Source organism: Cannabis sativa, chromosome 7 (assembly GCF_029168945.1).
Source record: "Cannabis sativa cultivar Pink pepper isolate KNU-18-1 chromosome 7, ASM2916894v1, whole genome shotgun sequence".
Lineage (NCBI taxonomy): Eukaryota > Viridiplantae > Streptophyta > Magnoliopsida > Rosales > Cannabaceae > Cannabis > Cannabis sativa.
The window spans coordinates 8,504,739-8,527,527 of record NC_083607.1 but is presented as its reverse complement, the minus strand read 5'-3'; the positions used below and the strand labels follow the sequence as shown (position 1 = coordinate 8,527,527).

Below are 22,789 nucleotides of genomic sequence, written 5' to 3'. Positions count from 1 at the left end.
ATGGTTTGTCGATGATTACAAAAGGAAAGGTCAGTGACGACCATTATCAACGTTATGTCGACATAATGTCGACGTTATGTCGACATTAAGCAACAAACATATTATTTACAATTTGTCGACATTTTGTCGATAGTTGTCGACAGCATGTCGACAACAAGCATTTATCTTTTTTTAGAAGTTGTCGATATTTTGTCGACACCATGTCGACAAAATATTGATGCAAATGAAAAAAAGCCGTAAATAACATAACATAACATTAAAATAACATAAAATAAAAGGGAAATTTCATTAAAATAAGAAAAAACATAACATAAAAAAATATTAAAAAAAACAGAAAATAAAGTTCATAAAAAAAAACAAACATTAAATAAAACTCACCACAAGCCATAACATAACAAATTATTTTTTTTTAAATTCTTTGGCTTGTGGGTGAGCCTTGCAATACTTGCATAATGTTCAAGGCTTCACCGGTTTACCGTTAAAGATGCCTAGTTTGCAACGACGACATCCTTCGGGGAACCCTGGTGGTGGAGCCGGCCATACACCAGTTTTGCAAAAATGTGCTTCAAGTTGCCTGAACCTGAACTCGTTCCCACATCGTTCTCTTTCGAAAGCTCTTTGGGCGTCAAAAACTTTCTGCATTTCAGGAGTAATTATGCCAACATCAGGCTCCTGCTTCAGCTCTTCAGGAGTTAAGATGGGGAATTTGCCTTTGTTCTTTCTTGGGACCATATTTAGAACTTAAGAGTAAGAGAGAAGTAGAAGACAAGAGCACTTATGAATAAGAAAGGGATTTGCTTTTATAGAGCAGTAAATATGTTGGGAATGTAGAAAAATTTAATGGTCATTAAATGTGTAACTGTACAGGTAAAACGCATGAAATGGTGTATTTGTCGACTGAATGTCGATACTATGTCGATATGATGTCGACAACATGCCAATTTAGTGACACTGCTAACTTATTTGTTGATACCATGTCGACGTCATGTCGATAGCTTGTCGATAGGACACGTGTCTGACATGCAACGTGTCAGTTGGGAAGGGTTGTTGGGAACGTAGGTAAAATTTATTAACATTAAATGTGTAACCGTAAAACACGAAACGCATGCACTGTGTGTTTGTCGATTGAATGTCGATGGTATGTCGATGTTATATCGATGGCGAGCATGCTTAGTGTGGTTGTCGACGTTATGTCGATATTATGTCGACACAATATCGATAATTAGTGCCATAATTTCTGCTGTTGTGATTATCGACATTATGTCGATTGATATCGATGGGATGTCGATTTTTATTTTTTTTTTGGTGTTTTTTCCTTTACTCACCTTGTTTTTTGGGTTTGCAATTGCAGGAGAGAAAGTGTTCCTTGTTGTATCGTACGATGGTGTTTGGTTATGTGAGAATTATAATTGGATCTACAAAGCAAATAGCAGCTTGACGTTGACAGTTACAACTGAGACAACCCTACAAGAACTGCGACAAATTTTATATGAAGAGTTGGAAGTTGATCCGGTAGCGTATGATTTAAAGTTGGAGATTTGTTCCTTGTACATGAAGGGAAAAATGGTTGCGCCAGAGGTTATTAAGAGAGAACGCCAACTGAGAACGTTCTTAGAGATGAGGGCAACAATGTCAAATACAGAGTTTATGCCATTATTCGTGACCAAGGTGAGAAAAATTGGGAATTCGGAGCCTACGTCGCCTACTAATCCTCTCCCTCGAAGTGTGGTAGGGTCTTGCGTTCCCGAAACAGATGTTGGGATTGGTGTGAATGAGGAGGTTCCGACCAATTTAGAGGTTCCGACCAATTTAGAGGTTCTGACCAATGTAGGGCAAGAACAAGAAGCGACAGGATTTCATCAGTTTGAAGAGTTCGATACACCCTTCTACAATAACGATCCTATTGTAGATTTGAATATGGACGATGAACATGATTTGGCAGTCGATGAAGCCGTAGCGGGACCATCGTTGAGGTTAGAGTGTGTACCGAGTAACCAAGGTACACAGCGAGAACGACAACCTCATAGTGAAAATCGCACTACACCTGGAACTAGCAGTAGTCGACAAGGCAGAACTGAAGAACATGCTCGTCATGCAACCTTCTCAACGTTCTCCTCTTTTGAAGTTTGTACCAAGTTCAAAGCTCCCATGTGGACAAAGAAAGATATAATGGAAAATCATGAGCTAACTACTTGTTTACAAAGTAAGGAAGCAGGGGTGATAGAGCTTGATAATTTTTATGAAAACAAGGAAGAACTGAGATAAGTAGTGGGTAGGTTTGCACTTAATAACAATTTCGAGTGGATGGTGAAGAAGTCATCCCCTGATGTGTTGTACGTTACATGCAAGGCTCCAGATTGTAAATGGAGATTGAGGGGGAGGAAGAAGATGCATTCTGACAACTTTGAGGTCACTGTATTTCACAATGAACACACATGTAACTTGAATGCGAGACGTTCAGATCACCGTCAAGCAGCACCATGGGTAGTTGACCACCTTATTAAGGGGAAGTACACCCAAGATGGAACTAAGTACAAGGCTAAAGACATACAGAGGGACATGTTTGACAACTATAGTATTAGTATGAGTTATGTGAAGGCGTGGAGGTGCAGGGAGATGGGACTTACGTATGCTAGGGGTACGCCTGAGTTTTCATACATGAAGCTTCCTGGGTACTTGTACATGCTGGAATAGAAGAATCCAGGTACCATTACTAACTTGTACTTAGAGGATGAGCGGTTCAAGTACTGTTTTATATCACTCGGTGCATGTAGAAGGGGCTTTTCTTTTTGTCGTCCTGTTTTGAGTATCGATGACACCTTCTTGAAGACGAAGTACGGCGGTATAATGTTAGTTGCTGTGGCATACGATGCGAACAACCAATTGTTGCCGGTTGCTTATGGTATCGTTGACAGTGAGAATAACGACTCCTGGACGTATTTCTTACAGAAGTTGAGGGTAGCAATTGGCGTGGTTGAGAACTTAGTGTTTGTGTCAGATAGGCATCAAAGCATTGATCATGCTGTTGAACTCGTTTTTCCCGAAGCAGTCCACTGTGCATGCTATCACCACATTGTTATGAACGTGAACGCCAAATTCAAGACTGATACTTTTCACAACCAAATATATAATGTTGCTTACGCATGGTCGAAGACTGAATGCGATAGAGAGTTCGAGAAGCTTAGAAAGATGAATCCGGCCATTGCTGCATATGTGGAGAGTATAGGGTTTGAGAAGTGGGCTCACCCTTATTGTTTGGGGGATAGATACAACATCATGACGAGCAACGCTGCTGAAAGCTTCAATAGTGTCACAGAAGAGTTCAGGAAATATCCAATAACTACTTTGGTTGATTTTATCAGGTTCACACTCCAATCGTGGTTCGCTGATCGCCTCGAAAATGCTGACAAATGTACCACCCCTTTGGCCACGCTCTTTGAAAAAAACTTGGCAAAAATTCATGAAAATGCAAGGTACAGGCGCGTCCAACGAAATGGAGCCAATTTGTATAACGTTGGTAGGGGACCTAACGGTGAAAGAGGTGGTGATGTGAATCTAGGTGAAAGAACATGCACCTGCGGCGTGTTCACGTTATTGAAACTCCCTTGCCTTCATGCATGTGCCGCGGCATTGAAAACGAACACAAGTGTGTACACGCTTTGCTCACCTTATTATTCAAAAGAAACGTGGAGGAAGATTTACGATGATACCATCAATCTTGCTGGTGACGAGGATGATTGGGTTCTCCCAGAACACATCAAGAATATGAAAGTTGGGGTACCTGTGGAAAAGAAGCCTGTAGGTCGTCCAAGAAAAAGCAACGCTGGAAGAAGACGGGAGAACCGTTTCCCGTCTGGTGATAAAAAAGGTTCTGTACCACGAAACTGCAGCCGCTGTGGCAGTTCAGGCCACAACAGAGCAACATGCAAAGCCCGCATTTGAGGCGTCCTGTACTTATTCGTTGTAATAACATTTTTTCTATTGGGAAATTTGATATATTGTAATGATGCATATTTTGTCATAGTTATTTTTGTTGAGGTTGAATATTTTTCAAATATATTTTTAGGTTTAATAGTTATTTTTGTTGAATAATATCGATATTTTATATTTGAAACCACGAATAATTATCAAAATTTGAACGAAGAGAAAGTCTATATATACATAACTGTAATGTTAATTACACAAAATATACAATGTCTCAATAATTACACATATAATCAGCCGACATTTTGGTAAAATAAATCAACACACCACCGTTGACGAAACATAGCTATCCGGCCTGGCGTCACATCGGTCAATCCACGTTGCATCATGAGATGCTCCACATACTCAATGCAATAGACGCCACAATCACCACTAAATGCAAAATAAAATGTAAAGTCAGTCTAACGTAAAACATATTTTAATACTATAGTACTTTTTTATCGCTATGTACCTGGTTGTTGACTTCGGAACTAAGTCGTGAGTGGCTCGAGTCGAGTGCATTTTTGGAAGCACCGTGATGTCCTTGTTAGTTAACGCCATAATCTGGTTGTTATGTGGAAATTCCCCGGTTGCAAGGATTAGCGAGGGCAGCAGTTCTCCTCAAGTCTTCAGGATGGGTTCCATGGCGGTCCAATGACAGACGCTGGAATCACAGTCGTAGACATTAATTTTCCACAGCTCTATGTCGACTTCAAGTGTGACCCAGTGCCTTGCCTCGGGAAGGTTCAGAACGAAGTAAATAAACTCGTTACCCCTCCATCTCTCAAAGACTTGGGACTGTAATTACAGAGAACAACGAAACAATTAACAAACCATAATAATCCTCCCAAACAATTAACATTTAAAATCTTACTAAAACAATACCTTATGAACCCCTCTGCAGTAGTCCAGGATATAATCCTCCCACACAAAGTTTCTCCTCGGACCCTTGTGGCTCGTCCATGCACTGCTGATCATGCTGGTCACGAATGTGGAGAGAATGACACCCTTCTGAGGAAATGTCAGTGGATAGTCGGTGCGTCGCCTCCTCAGCATATGCATTGCTGCATCTATATGCTGCATATAAAGGAAAATGTCAGTTAGACAAAAAACTATATTAATTGCACATAAAGTTGTAAAGTGAAGTAATATTATAAAATACTTTACTTACGTGATCTGTAAGCCATTCCTTTGGTGTGAGCATTATCCAAAAGAATCCTGGACCGTAATCACCACTTCTCAAATCCCAAAGTCGGTGGTTCGGAATGAGTCCAACACACCACTTTCGGAAAGTGGTTAACAATTTCTCATCCGGTGGCTCCAGGGGATCAAAAGTCGAAGATGGCCTATGTCTCCTCTTCATCTCCGTATAGTCACCGAACCATACAGGAGGCTTTCTCTTCCTCTTCCGACTCTTAACCACTGCAGGTTGTGCCTCTATCGACAGAATCTCACCCTGCGACTCGGTGTCATGTACATGGATAACAGGTTGTGCCTCGATCGGAGTCGCTGGAGCTCCCTCATAAGGATCGTAATCGTCGGGGAAGACCTCCTCCTCTTCTACTGGCGGTGAAGCAGCTGGTGGTGGGGTAGATGGATCTGCTGGGGCCTCCGGTGCTGAAGCTGTCGTTGGCGGACGATTCAACATGGCCAATATGTCTCTGAGCTGCTCCATAATTACGTTCTGACCACCCTTCAGCTCTACATGGCTGGTCTCGTATGCCTTCTTCAGCTCGACATGAGCAGCATACAGACCCTAAGTGTCAGCCTCGATCCTATCCAACCTCGCCACTAAATCAGTGTACTCGGCACCCCGAACGCCTGATGAAGATGGTGCACTGGCCGAGGTTCCGAACCGGCGTCCGAAAAAATATATATAAAAAAAATACGGTAAGCATACGATAATTCCACAATGTAACAAATATCACAAAACAAAAACAATAAAAAATAAAGACATAAAAAAAAAGTTCCAAAAATTGGTACCTGAGTGTCTGTTTCCTGAGTGTCTGGGACCTGAGTCTCTGGTACCTGACTACCTGCCTCAGCCTCTGTGTCATCCACACCATCATCATCCAGGTTCTCCACACCATCGTAAGATATGGTCCTCACAAATGCCTCCTCCTCTGTCCGTGGAAGTAGCCACTTCACCACTTCAAGATTCTGTTTATGGTTCAAAAAATATCAAAATAAAACCATTTAGTATTTATTACAAGCATTTATGTTAAATAATTATTCTGAACATAAGTGAAAATCATACCCGTCTAGAAAATAATGCGCTGACGTCTTTCTTCCCAATATCGCCTTTGCTCGTCCAGCTAAGCATCCTGGGGAACCGAATCCCGTGGTTCGTGCCATACCTCTTCCCAACCTCCAAAATGGCCTCGTACGCCCAATATTGTACTGCAGGTGCGAAGCCATATGCTGTGTATTTGCACTCGTGCTAAACATCCGAACTCAGCTTCTTCTCGTAGTTGGCCTTCTGTTTCAACATGTCTTTTTGAAGCGAGTGCATGAGTCTGGCGAATGAGTGCTTCCCCCAAGGAATCCGGAAGAAGAACTCGAGGTCTTCCACATATCTAAGTATGTGAGGCGTAATCAGCGCGTTTGCCTCGCGGCCCAGAAGCACTGACTCCACAAACAAGCACAAGCCGAGCTTGTCCAAGTCTTCCGGGTTCTGACAGTTTGTGAACCTATCTTGGAGTGCTTCTGTCTTCACACTATCAGACCGGTTGAAATATTTGTTGATCAATGGGTCTGACCTTGAGCGAGCGACCTGCGCAGCCTTCTCCTCTTCTGTTGGCCCCGAGGAGAAGTCCAGGCCTGTAATGAGTGCAAACTCCAGCACTCCGAATCCGACCTCCTTCCGACCAACGTAAAACCGCATCCTCAACTCCTCTTGAGCATCCACTTTCATTTTGTGGAGCATCAGCTGGTGAAATAACACCGAGGAGAATGTCAAGGGTACGACATTCCAAAAGCTGCCGAAACGGCTTTCCTTCGCCGTGTTATTCAGATTGAACTCCTCAAACCGAGCTTTGATTTTTGCAAAAATTCCGGTGCCTCTATATGTCACGCGGCCAGTAAAATGCTCGGGTGCTGGAATTATGAGTCTGGGAGCCATCTGAAAAAACAAAAAACAAATCAATATAACTGCCAAAAAAATTAAAAAATGGTCGACATAACGTCGACATCATGTCGATATTCAGTCGACATTATCAAACAGTTAGTAAACAAATAATTTGGTCGACAAACTGTCGATATACTGTCGACATGTTGTCGACATTATCACAAAAGCAGTAACAAAATAATTTTGTCGACAGCATATCGACAAACTGTCGACATCCTGTCGACATACAAAGAAACCTGGACTATATTTGCAGTAAACAAAAATCGTCGACATAAGGTCGACATCATGTCGACATGCGATCGACATTATCAAACATATATCAACTACATAACAATTCAATCAACTGGTCGACAAGATATCGACATAAGGTCGATATGCTATCGACATTATAGACCTGCACTTTTATTCCAAAAAAGGTCGACATCCTATCGATACACCAACGATATCCTATCGACATACACTAACAACACAGACAATTCTAATGGTCAAACAACTTTCAATCTTGTCGACATTATATCGATAACCTATCGATATGTCATCGATAACTTGTTTGAACAATAAAACACTACTGATTAACATGCAGAAAAACAAGCACAAGTTCGTATACACAACCTAAAACAATCTAATCAGAATAACATACACAAATTCCCATCCAAATCTATGAAAATTCTATTTTTTAATAAGAAAAAAACTTACCTTTGACTGTTCGTGGTTTTGGTGGCTACGACCTCTGTTCTGTTTCGACGAACACGGACCTTGGTGGTGGCGACAGTTCGTGGTGGTTTCTTTGAAAATTTGTTGGGTTCCAATGTCGGCCGTGGGTGTGGGTGGGTTGGGTTCCAATGTCGAGAGCAATAGACAGAGAGAAAGAGAGAAAGAGAACAGTAGATAGAGAGAGGGTTGGGTCAGGGTCGTGGGTGGGTGGTCGGAGTGGGGTCGTGGTCGTGGACTGCGTTGTTGGGTCGTTGGGTCGTCGTCGTGGGGCAGCGTTCAAATAGCAAACGACAGAGAGAGAAAGAGAGAGGGAAAGAGAGGGAAAGACGGAAAGAGAGAGAGAGAATAGGAAAAATTAAATTTGAGGGGTATTTTGGGTAGAAATGAGTAATAGTGGAATTGTTTTGTACAAATTAATGGAGGGTATAAATTTTGATATGGGGTATTTTATTAGGGTCAAATAGTAAAATTTCCCTAAAGCTATATATGTATAATATTTGATTCAATTTCATATTTTTCTCCTCATCTTATCCAATCTATTTAGGGTGCCTTTGGGATTGCTTTTAAAAAAACTAGAAGCACTTTTTAGAAAAGCTATCATTCAAAATATATTTGACAAAATAAAAAAAAACTAGCTTTTTTAAGAATTTAATAAAAAATTTAACTTCTTGCTAAAGTTGGCCAACACAAACTTTGAGAAATCAGCTTGTACGGGAAGCTATTTTGTTGGTTTAATATATATTTCACTTGACAAAGTTACTTTCATTCTAATTATAAAATTCCATTTTTACCATTTTATTTTAGGATTCTTTTTCTCCCCAATATATCTTTCTCTATCATCCTTCCAATCTCATCGCCAGCATACGTTGCACAAATCATCGATCGTCCACGCCGACTACCGTAATTCATTTTCGCTAATTCACCTTCCTACTCCCAGTCTCAAGTAACTTCCATTTTACATTTCCTTTTTTCTACAATTTTATATCTATTGTGTCTACTATTTTCTTCTTCCTCTCTTTACACATATATATAAATTGTATTGTTTTCTCCCTTTATATAATATAAAAATTATATATATATATATTTATATATAACAAGTCTTTTGAGCAATTATAATTTATTTACTTCATATTTTTTTCTACAAGTTCAATGCAAGTTATTCTAAGTTGATGTCCTCTTAAAAAATTATCCTGAATTTGCTGCAGCGGCCCAGTCAAAAAGAGTTAGAAATTGTTTCAATGATTTAGTGAAGGATTTTGGCAACGAGGGAATCATTGGGTTCACAACATGAAACTGTGAATCATTTCAAAATATTAAATGTTGTTGGGTCATTTACTATAAATTAATTAGAAAAATTAATATGAGGAAGAGCGTCGACGTTTGGTTTTAACAATCGTTGGAAGAGAGAGAGAGAGTGAGAGTGAAAGTATATAATTATAAGGGTAAATAGTGTGATAAATACTTAAGGTTTTAAGTTTGTAAGCGGTATAAACCCAATATTTATTTTTAGCGGCATAAGTACCTAATGTTTGTAAAATTGTAATTTTCCTGTAGTTTTGTCTGTATAAACTCTGTTTTGGATTTATTAAATGAATATTTGGAAGTAACTGATACTACATATTTCTGTCTAAACCGAATAATAAAGAATCTAGACTTTATATGTGATCTGTTTAAGAAATAACAGAGTTTGTATTGACGAAATTAGAGAAAAATTACAGTTTTACAAACATTAGGGTACTTATGCCGCTAAAAATAAACACTAAGATTATGCCACTTACAAACTTAAAACTTAGGTACTTATACTGCTATTTACCCTAAATAATAATTGGAGAGAGGAACGGACCCACATCAATAATTAAGCTAGATTGCACAATCCCACTCAGATCACGTTGTGTTTTTTTTTGTACTGTAAATCCTGGTCTTCTACTTATTGGAGTGAGTCTTGGAAACAGAGCGGCGCCATTTCTAATCCAATCTTATCAGAGAAGAGAGAGAGAAACAGAAATGGATTTATCAGAGTTGAAGAAGGTAGTGGAAGAGGTAGAGATGGTAGATGGTCACACACACAATATTGTGTCCCTTGATTCTTCATTCCCTTTCCTCGGTGGCTTCTTTGAAGCTCATCACGCTCATTCTTTCACTCATACTCATGTTGTTCAATCTCTCTGCCTCAAGGTACCACTAACTAACTCTTTACTCTTTTATATTTTATCTCATTTATATATTATGTGTATCTATATATTTATACAATATCACCTAGCATAATCTGTAATGCATTATCTTCATCAGTCTTAGTAAATGTGATAGAGAGACTAGCTCAAATAGTCATAAGTGTATGAATGTGTGTTGAAAGTTTTGGGTTCGTGTCCCAAATAAAACATGGATGTAATATATAAACGATTAAATAAAATAGTAACTGTGATACAGATTGTCCACAGCTCCAAATCTTGTGTCCCATTTATTATCTTTCTCTGACTCTAACAAATAAAAACATTACAAATCAACTAAAATGCCACATTCTCTTTAATAGTTTAATACATACTTCGCTATTAATGTAACCGTTTTCTTCTAATTCTTTTGTTTTTTTTTTTCTAAAAATATTTTTTAAAAAATAAAATTATTAGTTTGATTTCAGATATTTTATTTATGAAAATAAATTATCTTTTCAATTTATATATAGATATATAACCTAAATATATACTTTTTCTTTTTCAACTATATTATCCTTTACATATCTTTTTATGGCATAATTACATAAGATATTATTTTTTGTATAAAAAATTACATTTTTACGTTTAAAGTTTTTTTTTTCATAGTTTTCACTAAAACAACACGAAAACAATAAGAAAACTGCATAAAAATAATATTTAAATAATATCAAAACAACAACAAAAAATAACACACAGAAAAAATCAACAACAGTACAACATGAAAATACCGTATTTTCTGCAAATAAAATCAAAAAAATCGTAAAAATATTTAAAATTCTATGAAACCGTATTTTTGTAATTTTTTTGTTGTTTTTATGTATATGTGAATAATCCCTATTTATATATATATGGGTACACTCTTAATGGGTATTACCCATGAATGGGTAAAATTAATTTTTTTTTGAGTTTTTATGCTTAATTTTTCTATCTAATTAAAAAAATCTCTCATTTTTACATCATATGGGCTGAGATTGTTCCATCGGTAAAAAAAAAATTTAAAAAGTGTTTTTTAGCAAGAAAAATAAGGAAAGAAAAAGTTGAGTTTGAGTTAAATATTTTTGTATGAATATATTTTTGATTTAGTGTAAAAAGAGATATTTTTTGATATATTTTTTTAATTAAGTAGTTAAATTAAGCATAGAAATTTAAATTTGTGATTTCATTATTCGTTATTAGATCAAAATTCGATAGTTTGATATTTTTAAAATTAATATTCATAGTTAAATTTGTTTAGTATAATACCCATTAAGAAGTATTCGATATATATATATATATAAATTAAGAAAGTGATATTCACTTTCTAAAAAAAAAAATGAAATTCAATTTTTTTTTTTTAAACAAAAGTGGAAAATGCCCCCCGAATTATTGAGATTGTTGGATTTAAGGACTTTTGTCCAATTTTAGTAAAAAAAGTCTAAACATAGATGAAAGTTCAAGAGGCATGATTTAGTACATGTAAAAGTTCGAGGGACATGATTTTGTAGATATCAAAATCTAGGGAGTATAAACAATCACTGAATTAGCAAAATTGAATGAAATTAGACAAAAGTCCTTAAATCTAACAATCTCAATAGTTCAGGGGGAATTTTTAACGGCCAAAAAAGTTCAAGGGGCATAATTTAGTACATGTTAAAGTTTACGAGACAAAAATCCTAATTAGCCATATAATAATAAAAATAAGAATAAATACTATTTTGAATTCTGTGTTTTGCAAATGTTATTAATTTGATCATTTATTTTGTTAAATAATAAAATAAACCCTATATTTTCTAAAATGATAAAAATGGCACTCTGAGCTCAATTTTTAACAATTTTATTTTTTAATATAACCAACTTTAAGATAATTTTTAACACGAACAGATTTAGAAAATGTATTCAGTTTTGTTATAACATTTTTAGATCAGATTGTTATTAAGTTTTATTTTAACAAAAAATTAGTTCAGGATCCTATTTGTACAATTTAAGAAAATACATAGTCCATTTTATTATTTAACAAAACAGAGAATCTAATTAGTAACTTTTACAGGGTCTAAAATAATATTTACCCTAAAAATAATAACTTTTGCCACTTTTGTTAGCATGCTCTGATACCAAGTTGCTTGAACTTAAAACAAGATGTTAAATTTTAAGTAACATTTTAATAATGCATGGATTTTTTGAGCTCACTTGTTATTATATGGCAGAAAAATTTAAAGGATATAGCTGAACTTTACGGATGTGAAAATTCATTACGTGGCATTGAAGAATATCGCAAGGTGAATGGGTTGGAGGCCATAAGCTCAACATGCTTTAAGGCTGCAAAAATTTCTGCTATACTCATTGACGATGGATTAAGGTTTGACAAACAACATGGCATAGAATGGCATAAAGCCTTTTTACCATTTGTTGGTAGAATCTTGAGAATTGAAAGTCTAGCTGAGACAATTCTAGAAAATGAAGTAAGATACTTTCAACGTTTATCATGCTTTTTCACTCTCTCCTAATATCAATGCTATGTTTATTTGTAATGCATTTTTCTTTTTTGGGGTTTGGGTAGAAATTGCCTAGAGGAACATCTTGGACATTGGATAAGTTCACTGAGATATTTGTTGGAAAGCTAAAATCATATCCTTTGCCTTTGCCTTTGTATTTACTATTTACTATTTACCCTGTCTAATAAGCAGGCTGATCTTGAGTTGAAATGGACTATAAGTAAAAATAGTTTTTTAGACTCTTACTATAAAAATAAATAATATTTTTAAAAATCATTAAAAAAATATGTATATTTGGGCTCCTAAAATGAGTGGGCCCTAGACCCTTAAAATGAGTGGGCCCTAAAATCATTAAAAAATTTAGGACTCTAAAATGAGTGGGCCGTAAAATCATTAAAAAAAATTTTAAGCTCTTACTATAAATAATAAATAATAATATTTTTAAATAATTTTTTTATTTAGGCCCTTAAAATGAGTGGCCCTAAGCGCGGACCTAATTCGCCTATGCTCAGGGTCGGGCCTGATAATAAGATAACATAAGAAGTTAATTTTGCTTGTGATTTCCTTAGCTAATTTATTATTACAGTTGCTGGTGAGATTACTTGTTTGAAAAGCGTTGCATACCGCAGTGGCCTAAAAATCAACCCGAATGTTTCAAAAATAGAGGCCGAGGAAGGTCTTACTGAAACTTTATTAGGTAAGTATAGCTGATGGATTAAGCTTTTCTCAATGATCATCTCTTTTATGCTAACAGATTCTTTACTATTATTGTTTTATTTTTCCAGCTAGTAAACCTGTTCGGGTGACAAATAAAAACTTCATCGACTATATCTTCACACAAAGTTTGGAGGTTGCACAAGAATTTGACTTGCCAATGCAAATACACACATGGTATGAAATAAAAATTGTTTGTTTTTTTTTTCTTTTTAACTCCAGTTTGCCTATTTATATTGATAAATTGTACATTTGACCTGTAACTAGTTTTGGAGACAAAGATTTGGATATGGGGCTCTCCAATCCCTTTCATCTCCGGGATGTCCTCGAGGAAAAGAGATTCTCAAAATGTCGTATAGTTTTATTACATGCTTCCTATCCATTTTCTAAGGAAGCCTCATATTTAGCTTCTGCTTATTCTCAGGTTAATTAAACATTTTCCCTTGTAAATAAATAACATTTTTACTCAATTGGAAATTAACTATTTCATTGAAACTACTACTTGCTTTTATAATTTGCAGGTGTATCTAGACTTTGGTGTGGCTCTTCCTAAGCTTAGCGTCCATGAGATGACAACTTCAATCAAACAACTCTTGGAGTTTGCTCCTATAAATAAGGTCTTTATAAATAATAGAGAAAAGTGCACATAGATGGTCATGGCCTATCATTAGAATATATGGGCACAAGCCAATTTAAATTTTAAAAAATTATTTTTTGTAAAAATTTTACTTTCTTATATTCAATTTTTTTTATATATTTTTAATAACAAGAAAATTACATGAAAATAACAAAAAACAATATTACAATAACAACAAACTAACATCAAAGCAACATGAAAAATAATATACAAATAACAAAAAAATCAACAATAGAATAAAAATATATCAAAAAACTGTATTTTCTGTAATCAAAATCTTAAAAATTATTAAAATATTTAAAATTTATGATTGTATTTTCATAAGTACTTTTTGTTGTTTTTGTGTATTTATGAAATCATCCCTTTATTTTTGGAGGCCCTCCCAAAAAATTCCTTTTTACTTATATATATAAAAAAAATCAAACATACAATCAACAATATTTTTCAAATTTTAACTAAAATTTTTAAATCAATCAAATCATATTTACAGAAATATTATTATTAAACATACTTTAATGATTTAATTAATATTTTTTTCCCACATAATATTAAATGTGTGGTTATAAACTATAAAAAAAATTAATTAAGCGACTTATTATATAAAGGGAAGAAAAAAATAGTTGTTAAAAAAATAGGATTTTAAATTTAAAAAGAGAAACTTTTTTTCTTTTTAAAAAAAGAATCAAAAAGAATTTTTTTAAGCATATAATTTTGTTGGATCATGAATGAATATTTTAACATTAAAACCTAATGTGAATATTTTTTGTTTACAATATATTTAAATTTAATTAAATAAAAGTCTAACAACGTCTTTCGTTTTTTTTTATTTTGGAGCTCGAAAAATGTGGACGCTAGCCTGTCTATGCTAGAGCTGGACCCTTGATATGATAGTTAAATCAATTTATAATATAAAATTTGTACACTGTTTTCATTTTTTAGGAGATCATTAATATGTAAATGTTAATAGCTCTTTCTCCTTTTTATAACATATAATTATATTTTCAGTTAATGTTCAGCACCGATGGATACGCATTTCCTGAAACATATTACTTAGGTGTGTTAAATTTGACAGTTATTTTACTGGTACAATTATTTAATTAGCTTGTATGGATTATCATTTTCATAATCTGACTTGTCGTTTTAGGTGCTAAAAAATCACGTGAAGTCATCTTTTCTGTCCTACGTGATTCTTGTATTGATGGAGATCTTGATATTCATGAGGCTATTCAAGCTGCTAAAGACATATTTGCTGAAAATTCTATTCGGCTTTACAAACTTAAGCTACCTGTAAAATCTTTTGGGTCAACAAATACTATGTCATCTACACCTACAAAAACTAATATTGAACTCAGTGGCATCACATTAGTTCGTGTGATATGGGTTGATCTTGCAGGACAACAACGTTGCCGTGTGAGTTTTCCATATTTAGTATCTTTTTCTCTGTTTTTCGAATTCCATATTTTCTTTGTCTCTACTTTGTTTTTTCTTTCTAGCTAGTAATGTTTCTAAGCTCTCACCAACATTATTTAATGAACAAAAACAATAATTAATGTTTCCATAATGTCATTACTGTAATAGGTTGTGCCTTCACCACACTTTCAGAATGTGGTTCAGAGGAATGGTGTCAGTTTGCCTGTTCTTTTAATGGGAAATCCTTCATTTGGTGTTCCTATCTTAGAAAATTCTGGACTGACTGCAGTTGGTCAGGTCAGATTGGTGCCTGATTTATCAACAAGAAGAATAATTCCCTGGTACAAAATATCTATTTTTTTTACATATTATTAAATGAGTAAGGTCTTCAAAATAGACTACATGGTTTGAAACTTGATTAGAATTAGTAGACGAGATGTACGGAATTTCAACATCTTTTCTTATAGGGAAACTCGAGAAGAAATGGTTTTGGCTGACATGTGTCTGAAACCTGGTGAACCATGGGAATATTGCCCAAGAGAAGCCTTGCGAAGGGTTTCAAAAATTTTGAAAGAAGAATTTAACTTTGTATGTATTACAACTTGGGTAACATACGAAAGAAAGCACTAATTAGAATATTTCTATTTTGTTTTTGATCTTGAATGGATTTTTTCCAGGTAATGAATGCAGGATTTGAGATCGAGTTTTATTTGTTGAAGAGTGTACTGAGGTTTGAGATTAAACTTTTCTTGCTTAGTCATATATTTATTTAAAGGAATTTCTTGAGATTATTGTTAATATTTGTTTGTTAATGAACTTTGCTAGGGAAGGGAAAGAAGAATGGGTGCCAATTGATTCAACTTCATACGGCTCAACATCATCTTATGATGCTGTTTCTCCTATATTCCAAGAGATTGTGTCTGCCCTCCATTCTTTGAATATTGCAGTGGAACAGGTGCATATGTTATTATTCTCTATTCCCAATATTCCTTCCTTTACTAAGGGCTATAGGAAAGGCTTTACAAAAAATTCTCTTTTTTTTTATTTATTCTCAATTGGTACGTACGTATTTCCCTTTTTGTAGGTACATGCAGAAACTGGGAAAGGTCAATTTGAGGTTGTTTTGGGCTACGGACCATGCACCATTTCTGCTGATAACATAGTTTATGCACGTGAAACTATCAAGTCCATTGCAAGAAAACATGGGTTATTGGCAACTTTTATGCCCAAGTACGTTTCGTCTTCCAATCTTACAAATTGTGCATACATGTATAGCAACCTGTAGAGCAATTATTTACTCATATGTTTCATTGATGGAAGAATTAGAGCGATTCTTTCTAATTTCTTTTGGTCTATGGAGATTTGTTTCCCATTAAATAAATAAGTTGGAGTTTTAGTAACAAATTGGTGGTTTTTGGTCTTACTCTAGGTATTCAATGAAACAGCCTGGCTCTGGGTCCCATGTACATGTGAGTTTGTTTCAGGATGGAAAAAATGTCTTCATGGGATCATCTGCGTATGGAATGTCCAAAGCTGGACAGGAATTCTTGGCCGGTGTTCTATCTCATCTCCCTCGACTTTTGGCATTTTTAGCACCAAATCCAAATAGGTTCCAAAATTAATTTTCATAACTTAGTATGTATGCATGCAAATACAAGTATTTCATTGTACTTTTAATAGTTGAACATGTTTGTTATGTAGCTATGATCGGTTACAATGCAATACATGGAAGGGAGGATACCAATGTTGGGGAAGAGAGAACAAATATGTTGCACTGAGAGCTGCATCTCCACCTGGATTTCCAGATGGTATGGTGAGTAACTTTGAGATTAATGCATTTGATGGATGTGCTAATCCACACATAGGCTTGGCTGCAATACTTGCTGCTGGCATTGATGGGCTTCGGAAACATCTTAGCCTCCCAAATCCTGTTGGTAAGTTTAGTTCCTCATAACCACATATCTTTATAATTATATTCCTCATTTTATTAATCTTTGTACTTGTTTGTAAAAATAGATACAGACCCTTCTAGTTTTGGTCAAGAAGTAAAAAGATTGCCCAAATCATTATTAGAATCTGTAGCAGCATTGAACGAAGACAATGTCATCATGACAAACGTATTTGGTGTAAAGCTTCTGGTTGCCATTAAAGCAATTCGCAAGGTACTTCAATCTCATTACAATATTATAATCAACTTATTGTTAGATGCCATATACTTTTTAATAAATATTATCACATTGTTACATCTTAGCCTCTTGAATCCTGTTGGTAAGTAGTAAGAAAAACGCTGGAATCTCTCTTAGAGGAACAATTTTGTTGATGAAAGTCAGGGGCAGACTTGCATCCTTGTAGTTGATAAAACGAGTGTCACAGATGTGTTTGGAGAGGCTAGTGGAGTTAATCTTAGTGAGAATGCTTCGAGTGGGGCAGAAGGTGTGGACTTTGGTAAAAGACATCATATTGATTTGGGCAGCTTGAGGTCTGTGGAAGGCTCGTATGGGTCGGGAAAGGGTAGTGATGACCTTCAGCCTAAGGCGGAGGTTCCCACTCAGGGTCAAGGTACTCACATCCTCGATTTTCAATAGGGTCTTATTATCGAGTTGGGTCCTACTCAATTGGCTATCCTTGGTGAGGAAGCGGAGTCGTTCATCTCTGATGCTAGGGCACCAAGAATTTTTCAACTTAGACAGGTGGTTCTTGGAGCTTTCATGTAGGATTTTACTATGTTGATATAGGTAGTACCAATTAATCCATTTAAGCTCTCTTCAACTGTGTTGTCCCATACCTACACAGTCTCAGAATTATCCCACTTGATCTTCCCCAGGCGGTGTGGGATTGCACAACTTACCCGGTATTTCCCCTTACGGATCACGGGACTACTGACAGTCACAATCACCCCCCCTTACGGGGTCTGATGTCCTCGTCTACCACACTTCCGGCTGGGTCAAGGCTTTAATACCATTTGTAACGTTTCTGCTTCAAGTCTCCATTGGGTCCTTACACCCACGGAATGAATGGCTCTTATACACGAGTATGCCACTCTGGCTGCTTCCTGGATTGATGACTGACCTTACAAACCAACACGAGTGTTTCCAACGTGCTTTGTCCTCACTCACACGCTTCATGGGAAAACTTCCCAGGAGGTCACCCATCCTAAAATTGCTTCAGGCCAAGCACGCTTAACTGTGGAGTTCTTTCGTGATGGGCTACCGAAAAATATGATGCACCTTGTTGATATAGGTAGTCCTAATCAATCCATTTAAGCTCTCTTCAACTGTGTAGTCCCATACCTACACAGTCTTAGAATCATCCCACTTGATCTTCCCTAGGCGGTGTGGGATTGCACAGCTTACCCGGTATTTTCCCTTACGGATCACGGGATTACTGACTGTCACGTGGGATGCCTTGGCAATTTTATAAAGCACATTGTGATTTTATTAGGGATGATGTTATGGGTCTGTTACCCAATTTTTCTAAACAGAAGAGTTTGTTTGTTCTTTGAATTAGACCTTTGTTATCCTCATCCCAAAAAGAGGTAATGCACATAGCTCCAATGACTATCGTCCCATTAGTCTTTGTAACTTTTCTTATAAGATTATCTCAAAGTTTCTTGCTAATAGAATCAAGAGGTTGCTGCCTAGAATTATTTCTCCCTATTAATCTACATTTGTTATGGGGAAGTGGATTGTAGATAATTGCATCATCTCCCATGAGGTTATGGATTCTTTTAAAAGTTGAAGGGTCGAAAGGGCTTTGTTGGGTTGGAATCGGATATGTCTAAGGTGTATGATCGAATCGGGTGGAGGTTCGTTGACAAAACAATGGAAACTTTCAATTTATGTGCTCAATTTCGGCAGTTGGTGGCTAAATGTGTGTCCTCTGTGTTCTTCTCCATTCTCCTAAATAGTGGCCCATTGAAGTAGTTTCTTCCTAGAAGGGGCCTTAGGCAGGGGGGGTCCACTCTCCCGATACTTGTTCATCTTGTGTATCCCACTTGTTGTTTAAGTCTGAACATTGCAATTTGATTAATGGCTTTACATCCTCCCGAAACAACTAATCTCTCTCGCATCTCATGTATGCTAACGATATCTTTATTTTCTACGAAGCTAACTTGGAGAATATTATAAAGGTTTTCAGCGCTGCTTAGAGTTGTACTATATGGTCTCCAGACAGCATATAAAAACTCATAAATATGCCTTGATTTTCTCTTCTAATGTAGGGACAAAGCTAAGAAATGATATAAAAAAAATTAATGGGGGTAAAGAGATATGATTGGTAGTGACAAATTTCTCAAAAACCTAATTTTATTTTCTGGTAGCAAAGTCAAAGATTTGAGTGTTCTTATTGATATAATGGCTAGGCGGATTGAAAGGTGGAAAGAAAAACTTCTTTCTCAGGCCGGGCACTCTACCTTGATTCAGTTGGGTGCTTTGAGTACCCCTATATATGCTTTGTCTACTTTCATGATCTCGGAATTCATTTTTCATGAGTTAGATAAAATGGTTCGTCAATTTTGGCAGACGGGATCAGTGGACAAGTCTTGTTTTCTTGCTCTTGCCAATTGGGATTCACTGTGTGTGCCGAAGTGGTGGGGTGGTCTTAACTTGAAGAAATGTAAAGATCTTAATTTTGCGCTTGTGGTGAAACTTGGTTAGAAACTGTCTTTCAGAGTCGATTCTTTGTGGTGTTAAATCTTTTGTGAGAAGTATTTTAGGCGTAACCTCTCCTCCTGGGCTGCTCCCATTCGTAATTCTATGTCCTTTGGTACAAAAGGTATTATGTCCACTATAGATTTCATCCGTAATGAAGCATGCTTCTTAATGGGTAATGGCTTGAAAGTGGACATTTGACATTCTCCTTGGGTATAGTTGTACGATTGGGATCATTATGAAGCTTCCTTCATTCCAAGAACTCGAGAGAGGAGTTTTGATTATTTCACTGTTCTTTGGTGTTATTGGAAAGTCGAGGAAAAAGTTTAGTTAGGAAATCTTTTGTCCCCACTCTCAATGAGGTCGTCATGTCTATTCCATATCTTATCCTTGATGTTGATGGTGATTTGATTTGGAAGGCTTCCTCTGACAATTCATTTTCAGTTAAGTATGTTTATTTGGCTTGTGTTCGATCTTGCTGTCAGAAGATGGATGATCTTTGGGGTCTTATTTGGAAGAGTAAGGCCCATGAATGGGTGAAATTCTTTCTGTGGAAATTAGTAAAGATATTCTACTATTTGGGAGTAGGATTCAACAGATATTTGAAAATTGTACACATTGTGCCTTCTGCCACTTGGGTGAGGACTTTCCTCTTCATTTGTTCTTTCATTGTGACATTTCCATACAACTTTAGAGATCTTGCCTCTGGGGAGTTTGCTCGGATACTTTACAGTTTGCTGACACGAAAGACATGGTGAGATGGTTACTACTACCTTTGAATATTCCCTGAGGTGATGATGGTGATAGAGCCTCCTTCTCCCTCTATGTTGTTTTTTGATGCTAACACCTGTGGAGGGCGAGGAATCTAGATTTTCATGAAGGATGCCCCCATTTTAGTGTCAAAGATTCAATGTGGGATCCTTGAGTAGGTTTCTTGTTACTCTGTGAGGTCAATAATTGCAGTTGTAGAGAGACTTGAGAACATTGTAGTTTTTCATACTCAAAATTATACGTGGAATGACCAGAATATCTTTGTTGATGCTGCTTTTTGAGGTAATTTTGGGATTGCTGTGATTTTGGTCTGGGATATTTCGGGCACGGTGGTGGAGGTTCTCACGGTGCAGAGTGTGGTGATGTCCTCCTTTGAAGTAGAGTTGGTTGTAATTTAGTAGGCGTGCCTTCGAGTTCTGTAGCGTGGATGGTTGAGTGTCTCCATTTTCTTGGACTGTCAAGTGGCAGTGCAAGGTTTGCTGGCTGGGAAGTCCCCTGTTTGGAAGGCTTGTGGGATCTTTGATGCCGCCGTGAGAGTTCTTTCTAGCCTTACATATGTTCATCTATGCTGGATTCCTCGTAGCCTTGATGTTGCTGCACATAACTTAGGATCTTGGGCTGCCTCTAATGTTTGTTTTTAAGGAGTTTTCTGGCAAGGAAGTGGCACCCTTTGTTGCCACGGTCAAATTTTGTTTTTCAGCACCTCCTTTTATTCAATAAAAGATAGTTTTAATAATAATAATAAAAAAAAGAGAGATTAACTAACTATGATTTGTTTTTTCATTTTCAGGCTGAGGTTGAATTCTACTCGAATCATAAGGATGCATACAAGCAGCTAATATACTATTATTGAGCAGGACTATTTTGTTTTCTTGTTCTTTGTGTACTCTAATTTATTATTGTTCCAGGTTGTTTAAGGTTTATTCATTCTATCCTAATAATATAATACTTTTAATAATATTGGTTATTCTAATAAACAATAATTTGCTTTGGTTATTTTATTTTTTTCTATTTAATTTGATATTTTTGTGCATTACATATTATCTATATGTGTATATATATATTGAGAAATTATGAGCATCACATTTGTCTATATTGAGGGCAAATTTTCTTTATAAACTTGAATTTGAATCATCTAATTTAATGTGATAAATAATATTTAGTCGTATAGAATAGTATTTTTTTCCCAAATTGTAACATATTATATGAATCTACAAATATTCTGTATAAATGATGATCATAAAAAGAGTTGTAAATCTTATAAGATAGTCATAAAATTTGGACACTTAATTTTATCATCTAGTGTATAGGTGGTAAGAATTTAAATAAAAAATATTTATTTGTTTTATTTGATGATAAAATTTATAACCTTAAATTATTTGGTACCAAATATTATGATAAAGTTTAAAATATTGAGTATAGATGATGATGATAAAAAGAGTTGTAAATCTTATAAGATGATATTTATAAAATTTGGAGAGTTAATTTTATCATTTATGGAGTGGAAGATGGTGAAACTTATTTTATCAAGATTTTAATTTACTAATCATGTACGATAAATAAACATGTAAAAGTATAAGAAACCATACATTGATTGCAGCATAAACAATATGACTTATTCTGTTTAGTACTCTAACCCTTACTCCTTTTTGTAGTAGAGTATCACCAAGCACTGAACCTGAATCTCTTTCATTTACCCGAAAAGTAACAGTTCTTCATATTTTCACAAGGAATCCAAATAAAATATCTTCAGAAACAGAAAAAATATTTTTTATTGAAAAATTTTTGTACAACACATACATTCATCAAATAAGCACATAAACCAACATGAAACCATCCAAATCAACACATATCATCGTTTTAATCAATATTTCATGAAAGTAAATCATTACCATGGCTCTGATACCAGTTGTTGGAAATATTTTACCAGGATCTAGATTTACTAACAAGTATGTTTTATTAACATCCTAATATGAATTCTAAAACAATGAAATAAACACATATAAAGTTTAAGAAAACCTCACATTGGGTGCAGCGGAATATAATGACTCATTCCGTTCAGATCTCTAGCCCTTGATTCCTTTCTGTAGCAGAGCATTATCAAGATCTGAACCTGGATCTCT

At 35.7% G+C, this 22,789-nt stretch overlaps 2 protein-coding genes across 3 annotated transcripts; one reads left to right on the top strand and one right to left on the bottom strand.

Annotated features, from left to right (window-relative positions):
• Positions 1-4,084: 4,084 nt before the first annotated feature.
• LOC133029127 (uncharacterized) lies at positions 4,085-5,758 on the bottom strand. 2 transcript variants are annotated; one of them, XM_061101598.1, is made up of 2 exons: positions 4,436-5,758; positions 4,085-4,356 (listed from the first exon to the last, which is right to left on the bottom strand). In XM_061101598.1, the coding sequence occupies exon 1, from the start codon at positions 5,636-5,638 to the stop codon at positions 5,081-5,083; it is 558 nt and encodes a 185-aa protein (XP_060957581.1). In that variant the 5' UTR covers positions 5,639-5,758; the 3' UTR covers positions 4,085-4,356; positions 4,436-5,080. The 2 variants fall into 2 exon arrangements, with proteins under 2 accessions (XP_060957581.1, XP_060957582.1); XM_061101599.1 differs by having other exon boundaries at positions 4,085-4,761; positions 4,849-5,758.
• A 3,956-nt stretch (positions 5,759-9,714) lies between these two features.
• LOC115697005 (protein fluG) lies at positions 9,715-21,662 on the top strand. Its single transcript, XM_061101812.1, has 18 exons — positions 9,715-9,979; positions 12,198-12,452; positions 12,551-12,619; positions 13,071-13,182; positions 13,271-13,376; positions 13,467-13,623; positions 13,721-13,816; positions 14,842-14,890; positions 14,981-15,246; positions 15,415-15,587; positions 15,714-15,834; positions 15,924-15,976; positions 16,072-16,201; positions 16,331-16,476; positions 16,676-16,855; positions 16,948-17,180; positions 17,263-17,408; positions 21,457-21,662. Exons 1-18 carry the CDS (start codon positions 9,809-9,811, stop codon positions 21,517-21,519), a joined length of 2,526 nt encoding a protein of 841 aa, XP_060957795.1. The 5' UTR covers positions 9,715-9,808; the 3' UTR covers positions 21,520-21,662.
• The last annotated feature ends 1,127 nt before the right edge of the window (positions 21,663-22,789 follow it).